The 14,477-nt window shown below is 39.3% G+C and overlaps 1 protein-coding gene across 1 annotated transcript in view; it reads left to right on the top strand.

Annotated features, from left to right (window-relative positions):
• The window catches only part of prkci (protein kinase C, iota), a 40,066-nt gene extending 29,820 nt beyond the window's left edge, over positions 1-10,246 (top strand). Inside the window, exons 13-18 of the mRNA XM_003448541.5 lie at positions 28-115; positions 4,002-4,127; positions 4,477-4,556; positions 4,753-4,842; positions 8,213-8,328; positions 8,439-10,246. Of these exons, the coding sequence (XP_003448589.2) occupies positions 28-115; positions 4,002-4,127; positions 4,477-4,556; positions 4,753-4,842; positions 8,213-8,328; positions 8,439-8,526 (588 nt within the window). The 3' untranslated portion in view covers positions 8,527-10,246. The remainder of the gene's footprint in view (positions 1-27; positions 116-4,001; positions 4,128-4,476; positions 4,557-4,752; positions 4,843-8,212; positions 8,329-8,438) is intronic.
• Positions 10,247-14,477: the final 4,231 nt, after the last annotated feature.

The following is a 14,477-nucleotide window of genomic DNA, read 5'->3' as shown; positions in this document are numbered from 1 at the left end:
TGTTTTGTTTTGTTTTTCTTTTTTCAGGAGGGCTTGAGACCTGGCGATACGACGAGCACTTTCTGCGGTACCCCCAATTACATCGCCCCTGAAATACTCAGAGGAGAGGATTACGGTGAGGATTACGACATGGAGGCACTTACCAGAAATGCTATCTAATTCTGCAGTTAGTGTGAGGCAAAACTGGGTTTATCTGCACTAACACACTCAAGCTACATTGTATATAAACAATTCAACAACTGTAGACAAACGTAGGAACACTTTTTCTTTGGATACATATTAGTTTTTTAAATTTAGGATATATTTAGTTTATTTAAATGGTGCCCGACATACACTAGTGATCTTAGTGCCCCAAGGAAAACTGTCACCACTGTCACCAATACCCCACAATACACAATCCAGGTATCTTACACTGTCACCATGGGCTACTAGTGGGTAGTGACTGGTAGAAGAGGTTTTTTTTGTAACCCCTGGGTCATTTATTTCTTGGTTAAAAAACAAAACAAAAAAAACCTAGCTGAAATTTGTGTATGGTTCTGCTTTGCAATATGAGCGTGTGCAACCATCTTTAAATGCTTTCCAACAATTATTGAAGCTGTTATTATTTAAATCAGCTTTATTTTCAGCAAATCTAATGATAAAGTGCATTAAAAGTTTCCTAACTGTAACCCGAAAACAAGTTTTAAAAAGCTGTTTTTCTCCTGGAAGTTGCTCTTGTAGCGCCATCTTTGCTGTTGGGGATTTCTCAACTAATCTAATCTGGGTAATTCAGAACTCCTCTAATGTCTCTAATGGTGAGGCACACCTATTTGCAGGATGGGCTTAATGTGAGAGGGGGAAAAAAGGAGTGAGAGATGTTGTGTTACTCGTGTAGTCCTCTAACTTTCTTTCTGAGGGGTCATTTTAACCTCTCAAATGTAGCAGAAATCACATTCGGCTGTGCCGTTAGCTTGTCCACATGGGGATTTTTGGTCAAAGTTATGGTTTATATAGCATCCACACCCCCTTGAGGAAAAGTAAAGACCCAGTTGGGTGACATTTAATGTCTAAAAACGGTAGTTTTTAAAGTTAAATAGCGTGCTTGTCTGTTTCTCTAAATCTGCTGACCTCTGCTTGTGTGTGTCTTACTTGCCTAGCAGCCATTTCTGTCTTCATTCAGCAGCTATTCAGTTAATGCTACATTAATTCAGTTAATTTGCATGGTTTAATTATAAAGTTGAGAGACAGCCCAAAAAGAAATGCAGTAAAATGTAAAAATGTGCAGATACATTTAGGGGGGAGAGAGGCATTTGTAATATTCATTGAATCACAAAGGAGCAGATTGAGGAAAAAATTAAGTTGTAAAACAATTTTGTGAAGAAAAATTTTGAGATTTTTAAATGCTGATTAAGCTTCAGTAGTACTAACAGTTGCTAACACAATGGGTTTGTTTGATAACATTAACTCCATTCTTTAACACCGGTTCATCTACAAAAGGCATTTTGTAGAGGCAGCCGTGCACTAACAGAAGTAGCTCGACTTGAACGGACAGCTTTATTCTCACATTTCGTTTTTATTCTTGAAAATGTTACTTTATTCTCAATGTTTAGACATAATGATAAATCAATCATAAATAAATGCTGCTCTATCTGAACTCATATAAAGAGTCCAAATTGTGTGAAGCTGACAACTTAAAGCATCTCGTAGATCAGATGTACTTTCAGCTTCTCGGTGAAATATTAGTTACACATCCTCAGTGCTGCATGTTCGACTATCCATACACGCAATGCTGTAAAAATAGAAAATCCTCCTTGGTCACCAAATGTGGTGTCATGGCAACAAATTTCACTCTTAAAAGAAAAAGTTTTTGATTGTTTTTCCCTCCTTTATTTAAAAAAAAAAACACAACACATATGAGCACAGCAGCTGTTTTAGACACAGTAGGAACAGCACACGTGTGAATAATGAAATTAATGACGGCTGGGTTTGATTTTAGCTGCTCGCTCAGCTGTCGCGCTGCCGAGGCTGCGTACAACACCTGCGCTTTTCATACTTAGACACATCGTGATGGCTGTAGTAGGAAAGTTTTTTTTTTTTTTTTTTTTTTTAAAAAATGGGCCGAACGGCAAATTGTGTGAACATCAGAGTCACAGCAGGGGCATGTGTGATCCAGTGTAGGCCCACCATTGTTCTGAATGCGATCCTCTTATCATTCAAACTGTTAATCCGATCAATGAGATGGTTAAACTTCACTGACTCCACGATGATCACACCCGCTTGTCTTTGTGTACAGAAAAACAAACATCAGGCCCTTTTTGGGGATTTTGGTTGTTACTTATAAAAGAAATCAGAAAAAAAACAAAAAACAAATTCACTGGGTAAACGCATTAGTTGTTTGTTTGAGTAGAGGAAGTCATGTCAGATCTGACCTCTTCTTCTTTTATTCTTTATTTTTAGTCTTTACACAGAAAACTGCGGTCCAGGGTTTTCTTTCCTTATTTTAATAATAATTTACATACATTAAATTATTTTTAAGTTTAAAAAAACTTAATGAAGTCAAAGAATGTATATAAAAGATGGACTTATATAAGGGCCGACTCGTGTGGCTGCGGAAACAAGTCAGATTGTATATATGATCTTAACATGTTTTTGTCCAGAACATGAGGAGGAGGGTGTAGTTTAGGGAAGGTCTACCTTGTCCCTCAGTTTTTCGGTCTTGCCCTCGTTTATCATGTCCGGTTCCAAAACATCAAGATGGCGATAGCCAAAGGAATCAGTTTGAGGACGCCACAATGGCATCTAAAATGTTCTGTTTTCTCTTTCATGTCTTCCTTACTTGTTTTACAACTTTCACATCATTACGGCTTCTTTTCTGTCGTTGTTTTGACAGAAGTTTACGATTCACAGAAATTTACCCTAAGTAGATTTTAAATTTTAAGTTGTTTTTCAGCTGTATTTTTTATCTGTTTTCTTAACATTAGGGAGATATTGATGTTTAATCTGATTTGAGGATTTCCTGCTTGTAAAGAAGACACTGGAAGTTCTGTTTTTTCTGTAGCCACTTCCATTTTAGATCCAGTTTCTGGTTGGCAACATATCAGGATTACTTAAGCTTTATTACAAATTAATACATATGTTATATCCCATATGTTGTGCTGCTCGCCTCACATTCATATTGTGAAAATTTATGCAGTTTACTTTAAAAGCAGCCTTATATCTCCATGTTTGCCCTTCTCCTTTCATGCTTATGTCATCACGTGTTGTCCTGTTTTAAATCACAGTAACACTACAGCCTTCAGAAATCTGTGATGTGGAGCAAAACCAGATGTTTGAAAGTGCTGTTACAAGTGAAGTGACAGCTAAGATTTGGTGAAATGATGCAGCTGTTCAGCTCCAATGCACATGTGCCAAATTCAAGGCCCACGGGCCACATGTCACTTAATTTTTAAATACCTTTGGCTCGCTCCGTTTTCTCAGCTGAGGATGAGGTTGAGCATCTTATTAGCACTATTAGCATTATTTTCTTGGCTAAGTATTATAAAGACTACGGTACTTGTTTGTAGAGTAGCTTAGAGCTTTATGTGGACCAAACTGTAGATGAGAAGGTGGTGTGAGACATACAAATTAATTTACTGGAAATGCATCTGTCCTTCATTTTCTTTCAGAGTTAAACTGATTATGACACTCCTGCCCTAATGGCTTAAAAAAAAGAGAGAGAGAGAGAGGGAGAGAAAAATGGGCAATCTGAATTATGTGCTTGTTGTTGAAGGTGTGATAAAATACAGAAACACCAACTTTCAAGGTGAAGGTGGTTGCTATAGTAACCCTGAAATGCTGGTGTACTTTGAAGTTTTGTGAGTGGCAATTAAAAGTTCCTCCTCTCTAATTGCAATAAAGATAATCGTGCTGCTCTTTTTTTTTTTTCTTTTTCTTTTTTTCTGCAGTTGTCGGTCATTTGTGTTGTTTTGGCGTTTCAAAGCGTCAGCGCTGTAACGTACGATATGTTTGTGTGTGTGTCCCAGGGTTCAGCGTGGACTGGTGGGCACTAGGCGTGCTCATGTTCGAGATGATGGCGGGCCGGTCGCCCTTCGACATCGTCGGCAGCTCCGACAACCCAGACCAGAACACAGAAGACTACCTCTTCCAAGGTAACATGCGTGCTTCTGCGGTTCGTAAAAAAACTGCTGAGTTCATGCAACACCTTCATGTTGACACCTTTCTATTGGCTTCTCTCAATACCAGGAACATGCCATCTGTTACAGAGAGAAGTGTGAAACCATGTGTTCACTCCCCCCCATTATTTCAGTATAAATATGGTTTTATATTGTGTTTGTTTCTTATAATTAACAGTGAGGTGGGTTAACAAAAAGAGTCATATCTTGGGCTGCTGCGAGCATACCCAGCAGGATTGAACTCATAACAGCAGCAGTGTTGGCACCATCTCATCCTCTCCTCTTCTTGTCCACCCCTTGACCCCTTTTCTGTCACCTCCTGCAGTAATATTGGAAAAACAGATCCGAATCCCGCGCTCGTTGTCAGTCAAAGCTGCCAGCGTCCTCAAAGGATTCCTCAACAAGGTAAGAGAGGGTCCGACAGGCCTGTAGCAGTGCCACCTCTTACTTTTTTTTTTTTTGTGTAAATGTATCCACTGTCCTTGCAAATTCTCTCTTCTCACTTTCTCCACCTTTCTTCTCGGGTATTGGACTTGTTATCTTTCCTTTCCACCATATTCTCCCACCGTCTCTCACCCTCTTCTCGCGCTCACTCCCACAGGATCCCAAGGAGCGCCTGGGCTGCCACCCTCAGACAGGCTTTGCCGACATCATGGGCCACCCGTTCTTCCGAAACGTCGACTGGGAGCTCGTGAGTGATTCAATTTCATCCTCTGCTTTTCTCAGTCAGTTCTTTCAAATGAAGGAAATCAGCATTGGTGCATGCCGCACGCCGGATAGGTCAAAATAAATCCATACAATTGATTGCGGGGGGAGAGGGGGAGAAAAACAAGAGCTGCCGCGAGACAGCAGAAGGTCAAATCTAAATGCGCGGGGTCGCCGTCTCCTGCGCTCTTTCTCCTGCCCTGCAGGTGTAGACGCTCTGTCAATACTGAGGTTATTAGCTGTGGGGTGAGACTTGTTTCTTTGTGAAGAGCAGGCAGCTGCAAACAGACAGGCCAGGCAGAAGACTGACAGCAGCAGATACGATTACTCACACACACAGGAAGTTTAAAGACTGAGAGGAAACGAGAGGAGACGGATCGCACGGGGCCGATATGTCGATCTCTGCATGTCCGGATTGTCGAGCAGTGGTTCACGTTGACAGAGAAGCCATTAACACTCTAATTTCAGCACCGCTGTTTACGAATCGTTTCATTCACAAATTTCGGCGTGATTACTGGAACCTCAGAGAAGCTCGTAGGTTGGCTCGGATATCGCTGATGCTTTCTCTGAAGCTGCGGTTTGCACTTGTTGCCACTAATACTGAAAACCACATGCTTGACTGGATTCTTGCTATGACTGGTGTTTGTGTCTATGTATAATCCTTATTTATAGTTTGTTTGAAAACCAGTATGAGTGTGAATATAAATGTAGAACGCAGTGCAGGAAATGAAGATGTGGGCCTGTATTTACAGATGTTAGTCACTTGTTTGGTATCTCGGAATCACTTGTAGAAAAAAAAAAATACCAGTGAAATTTAAACTGGGGCTAAAAATACTTCGTTATTTCTAATGCTTCCTGTTATCAGTTTCAGCGATGATTAAGTTATCACCCAGGAGTCATTTTAGGTTCCTGTTTTATGACCCTCAGAACCATAAAATGAGTGTCAGATGAGACTCACAGCCTCATGTTGATATTAGCTTCAACCTTACATATGAGCATATGAATGAATGAATAATGTATGTATTGTTAATGCATCCAACTGAAGGACTGATGGGCTGATTGGGCCCAAACTGTGCTCGTGGATGAGCTACAGAGTCACTGACCTTCTAGTTTTATTCTATTCTGTGTTTTATAAAAGGTGGTGAATGCACGCAGGTGAGAATTCTAAGGTCACATCTGCAGAATGTGCGTATTTCTAATCTGATTAATCACCCAAAACTCAAAGTTAAAGATACACAAAGAGATGTTTGAGAAGCAGAAACCAAGTAAATACATAACATCTGAAAAATGACAACAATTGGAGAGAGGGGGGGAAAAAAGTTTGATATGCCAACTAATAAAAAATGAAATCACATAAAGTAATGACAAAGATGAGACAAACACGACTTAGTGTGCATAACTTCGTTTATGAACACTTTTATTGAACCTTCTTTATTTAATTTATCTGTTTTACTTACCTGTCTCTGTTTTTTAAGGTAAAATAAAATTAATAAAATTAGTTAATTAAATAATAAATAATTAATTAGATTTTATGTTAAGTGGTTTAAGTTAAAGGATGAAAGTGAATTTTGCAGTTTAGGGCTAATTGTGTTTAATACTATTTGGGGTTTTTTTTGTTGGTTTTTTACTTAATTAGAATGAAATTATACTGTTGTGGAATTTTTAGCGATGAGAACAAATCTGTCATGTCTGAACTTGCCGGCACATATTCGTCATACTTTGCTTAAAAAAAAGTTTACATTTTCTACACGTTTATAAACTTAATTAACTCTCAAGTGACCTCTTCTAGAGTTATTTAGGACCCCTGCCACATGTTTATGTGTTGTGACATTTTTAAATTGTAAAAATACTAACTTACCTCCAATATCTTAAATTTCTCATACGAAATTGACCCATTGATGTGGCATGGATAATGGAAAACTGTGTCATCAAAATGTTACTCTGCACAACATGCGTATATTACAGACACACAAGATGTCTTTACCCCTTGAAAGCCTGTTAGGAGTGACCCTTGAAGCTCTTTTGTAAAGTGATCAGGTTCTATCATATTCTGTCAATACTGTGTTAGACCTCACATTTATTGACTTTATTATAGAGGTCAGGGAGAGGGGTCTCTGCCTATGCAGCTGCCTATGGAAAACCCCAGAAACCGTTCTAATGGGCATCTAACCCTCGTCTTTATTGATATACCAGGAGGTGGTCAGGTGTGATGTGTATGCTAAACAGAAGCGTGGAAGCAACAAACGATTAATAAAGCACCCTGACTGTGAAGACTTGATTGTAATTTGTTGATCAAAGTTAAAGTTTCCAGTTTGGTGTTAAGCTCCCAGCAAACTGTAATACACAATTCACTCAAACACACAATAACAATTAAAACCGTCTGTTATTGAAAAGAAAATACAGGAAATTAATATTTGACTAAATTTGTAAACTCTCCAGAGAAAACAACATTAAGTACATCAGAACATTTTAGAGTGTTTCATAGATAAAGAAAACTCTTAAAAGCCATTAAAAGCATTACTGTATAAATTATAGTTTGGTCATTTAAGTGTTAAACTAATCCAGATTAAACCTGCTTTATATCTTTTAAAGAAGACAGAGCACGTAACATCAGCTTTATCTGCACACACAGACAGACAGACAGGGCAGCTCGCCAGGATCACCATGACCTCTTTTCCCTGTTTGGTCTGGAGCTGGGACCCAGCAGTCGGTCAGAGTGTCTGGAGGATCAGCTTACAACCCTCCCACCCCCCTTCCCCCAATGCTGATGTTAAAGTTTGCCCCGCAGTGTGCCCTGTGGCCTGCAGGGGGAGCAGTTATTGCCCTCCAAACAAGTGCACTAACAGTCGGGACAGAGAGCTGCACGTACACTGTGATAAATGAAACCACAGGCAGAGGAAATGAGTGGAAGTCCCTAATAAAGGTTTTTACTCTGTGTTCAAATGCTTTTGAGTGCAGAGGACGTCACTCAGGCCTGATTACAGCTGAGGGAGAGCTTATCCTCTCAGAAATCCTGTTTCTGTCGGACAAACTCATTTACAACCTTGATACAGTCACTATTTGAAGCTTCTTAATAAGACTGCAAATAATGATTGTTTCCATTATTCACAGATTATTTCTCAATAGATTAATCTCTTAGTGTATAAAAGGTGTGAAAAATATAGTCACAGTTTCTCAGAGACCAAACAGATGCTTTTAAAATAGATTTTTTTTGGCCACTGAAAAGCTCTTCTTCTTTTTTTGGTTAATCAATCACAAAAACACTTGCTTAATAGAAAATGAATCTGCAACTAATTGGTTATTTAAAGAATTATTTAAAAACTGGGTCCTACCTTCGTCCTTTGCTTTACTTCCAGCTGGAACATAAGCAGGTGGTCCCTCCGTTCAAGCCCAACATCTCAGGGGAATACGGACTGGACAACTTTGACGCCCAGTTCACCAACGAGCCAATCCAGCTCACGCCTGATGACGAGTGAGTCAGCGCTTCATTTTGTGTTCATTCCCTGTTGCAGTCTCAGTTTTCCGGCGATTTTAACCAACTTTTTGATCTTATATCCTCCTTTTTTTTTTTTCCTTTTTCAGGGACGTCGTGAAGAAGATCGACCAGTCTGAGTTTGAAGGCTTCGAGTACATAAACCCTCTGCTCATGTCGGCGGAGGAGTGTGTGTGAGGGGGCGTGGCGTCTGTGTACACGCACACCACACACACACACACACACACACACACACATACACACACACACACACACACACACACACACACACTCTCATGCACATGTTTACGTGGCGTCTCAGTGTCTTCAAGCTGCATGGTTACGAGACAACCCGATGACATCCACCTTCTGTTCGAGGGCCGCACACATGCACAAGTAGAACGCTTATTTGCCAAAACAAATCTCACACTCTGCCATTTATAGCCACTTGTCCTTAAGCCTACCTTCTTTCTTAATTATTTTTATATCATGTAAATCTGCACTGATATCAGAAATATCTCGTCGGGGCCTCTTTGTCGGTGGCCGAGGTGGCTGCTAAGTTCTTCCACTGTCGCTGTATGTGTGGGGGGGTGGGGGGAAGAGGCACGGCCCCCTCCCGACAGATGAACTGAGCTTCCTCTCCTTCCAGCTGGTGGGGTGTTTTCAATGCATATTTTATTTGTACATATATGAAAATACTAATGAGGATAAACGTTAGACAGCGACTTTTTAGCTTCAAGCCGGTCGGACAGCACTGACATCTTAAAGTTTTTGGAATTAGCTTTGTCACGACGTCCCCCGCCCCTTCTCTGTAGAAAAAATCATAACACTAGCCTTTAAAAAAACAAAAAGAAAGAAAAAAGTTAAGAATAGAAATGAAAAAATAAATAAAAACTATATATTTTTCTCATGTTTTGTTTACCATTTGTCAAAGTGTTAAATGTTCCAGCCCTGAGTAAAAAAACAAAACAAAAAAAACATGAATGCTCAACATCTGGACGGTAAGGGGCTACTTCAGGTCCCTTCTTCCACAGTGAAGGAACCGAAACAGCAACGTAACACTAATAACAGGGAAATGCTCTCAAACTGTGAAATTAAGTCGCTCGTTCTGCCGGGAGACCGGCTGGAAAAATGGCACACGATACCTGAAAGCTGGAGCACAGGTTTGTATCTTTCTGCGCGGGGGCTATTGGTTACGCTCACATTCATACAGGACCAAAAACTAAACACATGAAATGTCATGCTGGTACGTATTAGAGGGTACAAAATACGTAAGGAAGATGTGCTGTCATAGAATTTATATATTCAGACCCCCCCTTTCTTTCTAAAAACTTATGATCTGTTATCTCTTTCTGTCTTTGGTATTCATTCCATGTTTGTCTTTTTTTTGTTGTTTTTTTTTTTGCTGCAAATCAAAATATTAAAAGAAAGAAGAGCTCAAAAGAGCAGCGGACCACACCGTGAAAAGGTTTTAAAGCTGTAACCCATATCCACTGGACTAAGTTTTTACTATGTTCGGCCCGCAGTTTATTTTCTGAATTAGATATTTTATAAAACTTAAAAACATAAAGCATCATAAAGACTCGCTCTGTACCCGCAAACTGTAAGCGGGGGTGCACAAACCTCCGGGTCCTCCGGCGGAGCACTCTGATCTGTTACACTTGTTACTGTTGCTTTGTTGTTTCTTTCTTTTGTGGATATGATTAGTTTTGATGGTTTTTTGTTCTTTTCTTTTTTTTATCACTACATTGATTCCAAAATGTTACTGGGTGATCCCAATGGAAACACTTTTTGTTGTACTTGTTGTGTTTTGAGGATGTTTGCCATCCACAGGACACTGGTGAACTTTATTATTAGCGTTCAGAGAAAAAAAAGAAAAGACACTAAAATAAACATTTTATTTCTCTCCTTGTGGTAATATGTGTTTGTCAGTGTGGCTCTGTCTTTGGTTTAAAAGGTACTAGTAAATACAAAAGTAAATAAATTAGAGCTGTTAATGACTTATAAAGATCATATTTAGGAGGAAAAGCCTTTAGTACGTTCAATGAAAAGCAAGAATTAATAAAACTGAACTAGAGGAAGTGGGAGTGAGTGCATCACAGGGTTCAGAATTTCATTTTTGTGCATCAGATATTGATTGTGGTTAAAAATACAGCAACGTTTCTACTGATTTGTTTGATTCAGCCACTAAAAACATGTATATAAAACTTTTTGTCCCCTGGGTTATCTTCAGAATAGTTACCATGTGGTTCAGAGGAATAATTAATATTCAGTACGAGTTTTCATTTCCCTTTGAGGAGCTTTGTCAAGTAGATCTCCGGTGATGTCACAGCAACGTCACTGCTGCTCGCCGTACGGCTGAGGATTCAGATGCTTTGATAAAAAATTTAACACGGTTGGGAGTTGGTGTTTCATGCCAGGGATGAAACGCTGGGTATCTCTGCCTGCTCCTTTTCTCTACATTTTTTTTTCTTTGAGTCTGTCTCTCACTGGTCCCTCTGATTACATCACTCAGACAGCAGAGACCATGGTTAATGATGGAAATAAGGCTTTTGGTTCTCGGAGGTGCATCATTTTACTCGGTAAAGCATGTTTCCTCTAAATATAAACACTTGTTCATCTGCTGCAAATTGCGTGGATTAAACCAAACCTGGTTTCTGTGAACGAGGTGGGCTCGCACAGAGATTATCTTTACTTTCTGTTTCATATAATGTGGTTCATTTCACTTTCAGTCAGCGTGAGTGAGTGTACTTCAGGGGTTACACACCCACACACACATTAACTGATAGTTTCAGTATTGCATAAAACAATTCCCATCGTCCTGCTATAAATTAATCTCCTGTTCTTGAGTATAACCGGTGGTTTGCACCCTGTCATTCCTCCATTAATAAAGATGTCTGGTGATTATACACTGATAATGATACGCCTACTTCATCGAGAGTCTAGACTAGGTTAGATGTAAAGTTATTTCTCTTAACCATGGAAATAATTGCGTCATCATCCACATCAGTCGTCCTCTGTGGTTTTTCAGACCTTTCGATGTTTCTCAATTGTCCAATGTGTTCATTCTTTTTACAAACGTACACCAAACATCAAAGGTTTATTCATTCAGATAATTAATGACAAAGGAAAATGTGATTCGTATAAACTACGAATCACAACTGACTTTTATTTGACCTGATTCGATTACATTTGACATTGTACATGTGTAACAAAATTTACACATTTAATTTAAAGTGAGGATTTTGAGCTCTTTCTCTTTGAGCTCTTTTTTGCTCTCTCTCTCTCTGATGGGTTTATTTGATTTATTTTGGTCTTTCAGCCTCATTTGTTTGAACCTCATATTGAGAATTTAAGTGAACATTTACCAAATCCAAGCTTAAACCCTGAAATCAACTCTTATTTTGTCACTGAATAATCAGGGAACCGAGGTTATTATTATTGTGATCTAAAATTAAACTAAAAACTAAAACTTGATGTGAAAAGAGAAAACTTTAAAAAATTCTATACAGTGACCAAATTTCAGATTTTAAAGTGGTTTTAAGTGGATCAACAACTTATATACTTTTAAGTAGAATAATACCAATTTTTCACCTGTTTATTTTGCCCAGGGCACATCGTAGACTTTTTAATCTGAAACCCTTCCTCAACCTGGTGCAGTCGTAGATTTCATATCGCCGGATTCAGCAGTCGGACCTCTTCATCAAACCCCAGTTGGTGTTTTTGTGATGGTCCCAACCAAATCTGCCTGCAAATAATTTTTATTTTTTTATTAATGACAAATATTTAAATACAATAACCAATTTCACATGTGGGAGAGAATATGAAATATTATGTTATGCTTTGTTATACTAGAGGCAATGTCAGGTAGATTCTTCCTTTTGGGATTTGTGTGTGTGTGTTTAAATCCATCGAGTAGTTGTGAAACTTTGGTAATAAAAATTGTAATCGAATAAATAAAGTATGCAGCACCAGTGCCACCCACACTGGAGCAGTTATTCAGGGTGGCTCTTGCACTAAAGAGGATTTTTCTTTCTTTGGTGCACTCTTGGGCTCATGAAACATCACAATGGGACTTTTCACTGCTGCCCACTCCCAAACATGAGCTCTCACCCACATGAGTGTCTGGAGAGAAGGGAAATATACTCAAGGTGCAAGGTTGTGCTCTTTTACTCCAGCTCCCCGTGTCTCTGATGGTCACATGACTCCTCTTTGACTTTTACAAGGGTCTTGTCATCTCGAGGGGGCTAAAAGGTCACGAACACAGGCAGCGCTGTGCGTTAAGAAGTGAAAGTTAGGTCATGGAAATAATGGTGTGTCAAAAATAATAAAATATATTGATTAGTGTGCTGCAATAGCTCGCACAGCAGTGGGCAGGGAACCATCCTGCTCCTCTCAACCATCGTAGAGGATGAACCAGGAAATTTTGTAGAAATTGCTCCCTTTGTGCGACTGCAGAAGACATGGTGCAGGACGCAGGGCAAGGATAAATGTCTTTTGCATAATTCTCTATTCCCGTGATGGCATATTTGACATTGTTCCTGTGCCCTCTCCGGTGGAGGATGGGGGTAGGCCTCCCCAGGCGCTGTAGCTTCACATCGCCCAGTGGAAGACACAGGGAAGGCTAACCTTGCATAATTAATGATGTAAAACAGGGAACGGGCTGAAAAAACCCATCCTGTTCTAATTGCACTTATCTTGTTGGGTGTTTTATTCCGTCCCTGAAGGGATTAATTAAGCAGCACAAAAATTCTACTTAGTAAAACACACGGTGAGGTGCATCTCACTGCTTTTAGTGTCGCTCTTCACTGTAACGCTAATGAGTTACTCTGAGTGACTAACATCTGCAGTCAAACATGTTGGTTTGTTTCATATTTGTCACTTCAGTGACTGTAAACGATGCCATTGAAGCTTCTTGAGCAATAGTGTAACAAAAACATGGGAGGAACACCTTCATACTGTGTGTGAGGCTGACAAATGTGCTCAGCTGCAGTAAAGACAGCAAACCGATGACTGAAAAGTGAAAAAAAAAAAATCTCATCAGAGATTTCAGCTTTAGTTGGTTTGATTTAGTCATCAGATATTACACCACACTCCACTTTAAAGATTAAAGACTAAAAATACTCTTAATTTCTCTGCAAATCCAGCAATACTCTTAATCCATGTCGGGGGAAGTGGGTGTCTACATGCTTCCATAATGTTGAGGACCGACCGGGCTCTGGGGAGGCCAATCGATGACTGACAGTGTCCACTGTGTGTTTTCACTGTGTGGTATGGTTTTATTGCATTGGCTGAAAAATGAAGCTGTTTCCAATCAGACACTTTTCAGATGGTTTTGAATGCTGGATCAAAATCTGACGGTACTTTTCTGCATTTATGATTTCATCAGTTTTGACAAGATCTCCAACACTGCCAGCTCAAACTATGACAGTGCCTCCACTGTGTTTTACAGATGGCTGTAGACACTCTCTGCTGCACTTCTCGTGAACTCCTTCGTACATATCAATATTGAATTGATCTAAAATGTGTTGAAAGTTTAATATCTACATTCATCAAACCTGTTTCCACTAATTTTCAGCATAATTCAGCATACCTCAGCCTTTTCTCCCTCTTTCCCTTCCTTAAGAACAGCTTCTTGACATCTGCCATAGATATTTTTGCCTACCACTTCTTCTTTTGTCCTCCAAGGTTTTTTATTTTTATTTTTTGGACTTTCTATCTATTTAATTTCTGGTTTGTTCAGTGTTTCCATTTACTTCATGGATTCTTCTTCAGAGTTTTTCTTCCTCTGTCTCTTCAGCTGTGATTTAGTTCACCTGTGTCTCGTCATCCTCAGCTGTCTCCACTTCCCCTGATTGCCCTTCTGTATATTTATGGTCACTGCTCTCCTTTTATTTATCACAGTGACCTGACCCAGTGTTACTCTGTTTTTGGTTTAAGTAAATGTATAATGTTCTGTTTTTCCTCATTTTGTACTATGTGTGTTCAGTTGAATAAATGGCTTACTTTAGATCAGTCTTCACTTTCCTCCAAGCATCTGCATTGAGGTCCTCACTCCATTCAGTCAGTAGCCTCCACTGACCATAACAGTTTCCTCAAATTTAGTATAGTAGTGAAGTATAAACTGTAAACCATACATAGATATGGTT

This window comes from Oreochromis niloticus, linkage group LG18 (assembly GCF_001858045.2).
Source record: "Oreochromis niloticus isolate F11D_XX linkage group LG18, O_niloticus_UMD_NMBU, whole genome shotgun sequence".
Taxonomy (NCBI): Eukaryota; Metazoa; Chordata; class Actinopteri; order Cichliformes; family Cichlidae; genus Oreochromis; species Oreochromis niloticus.
The sequence above is the reverse complement of the archived record's forward strand: the minus strand, read 5'-3'. Positions and strand labels throughout refer to the sequence as shown.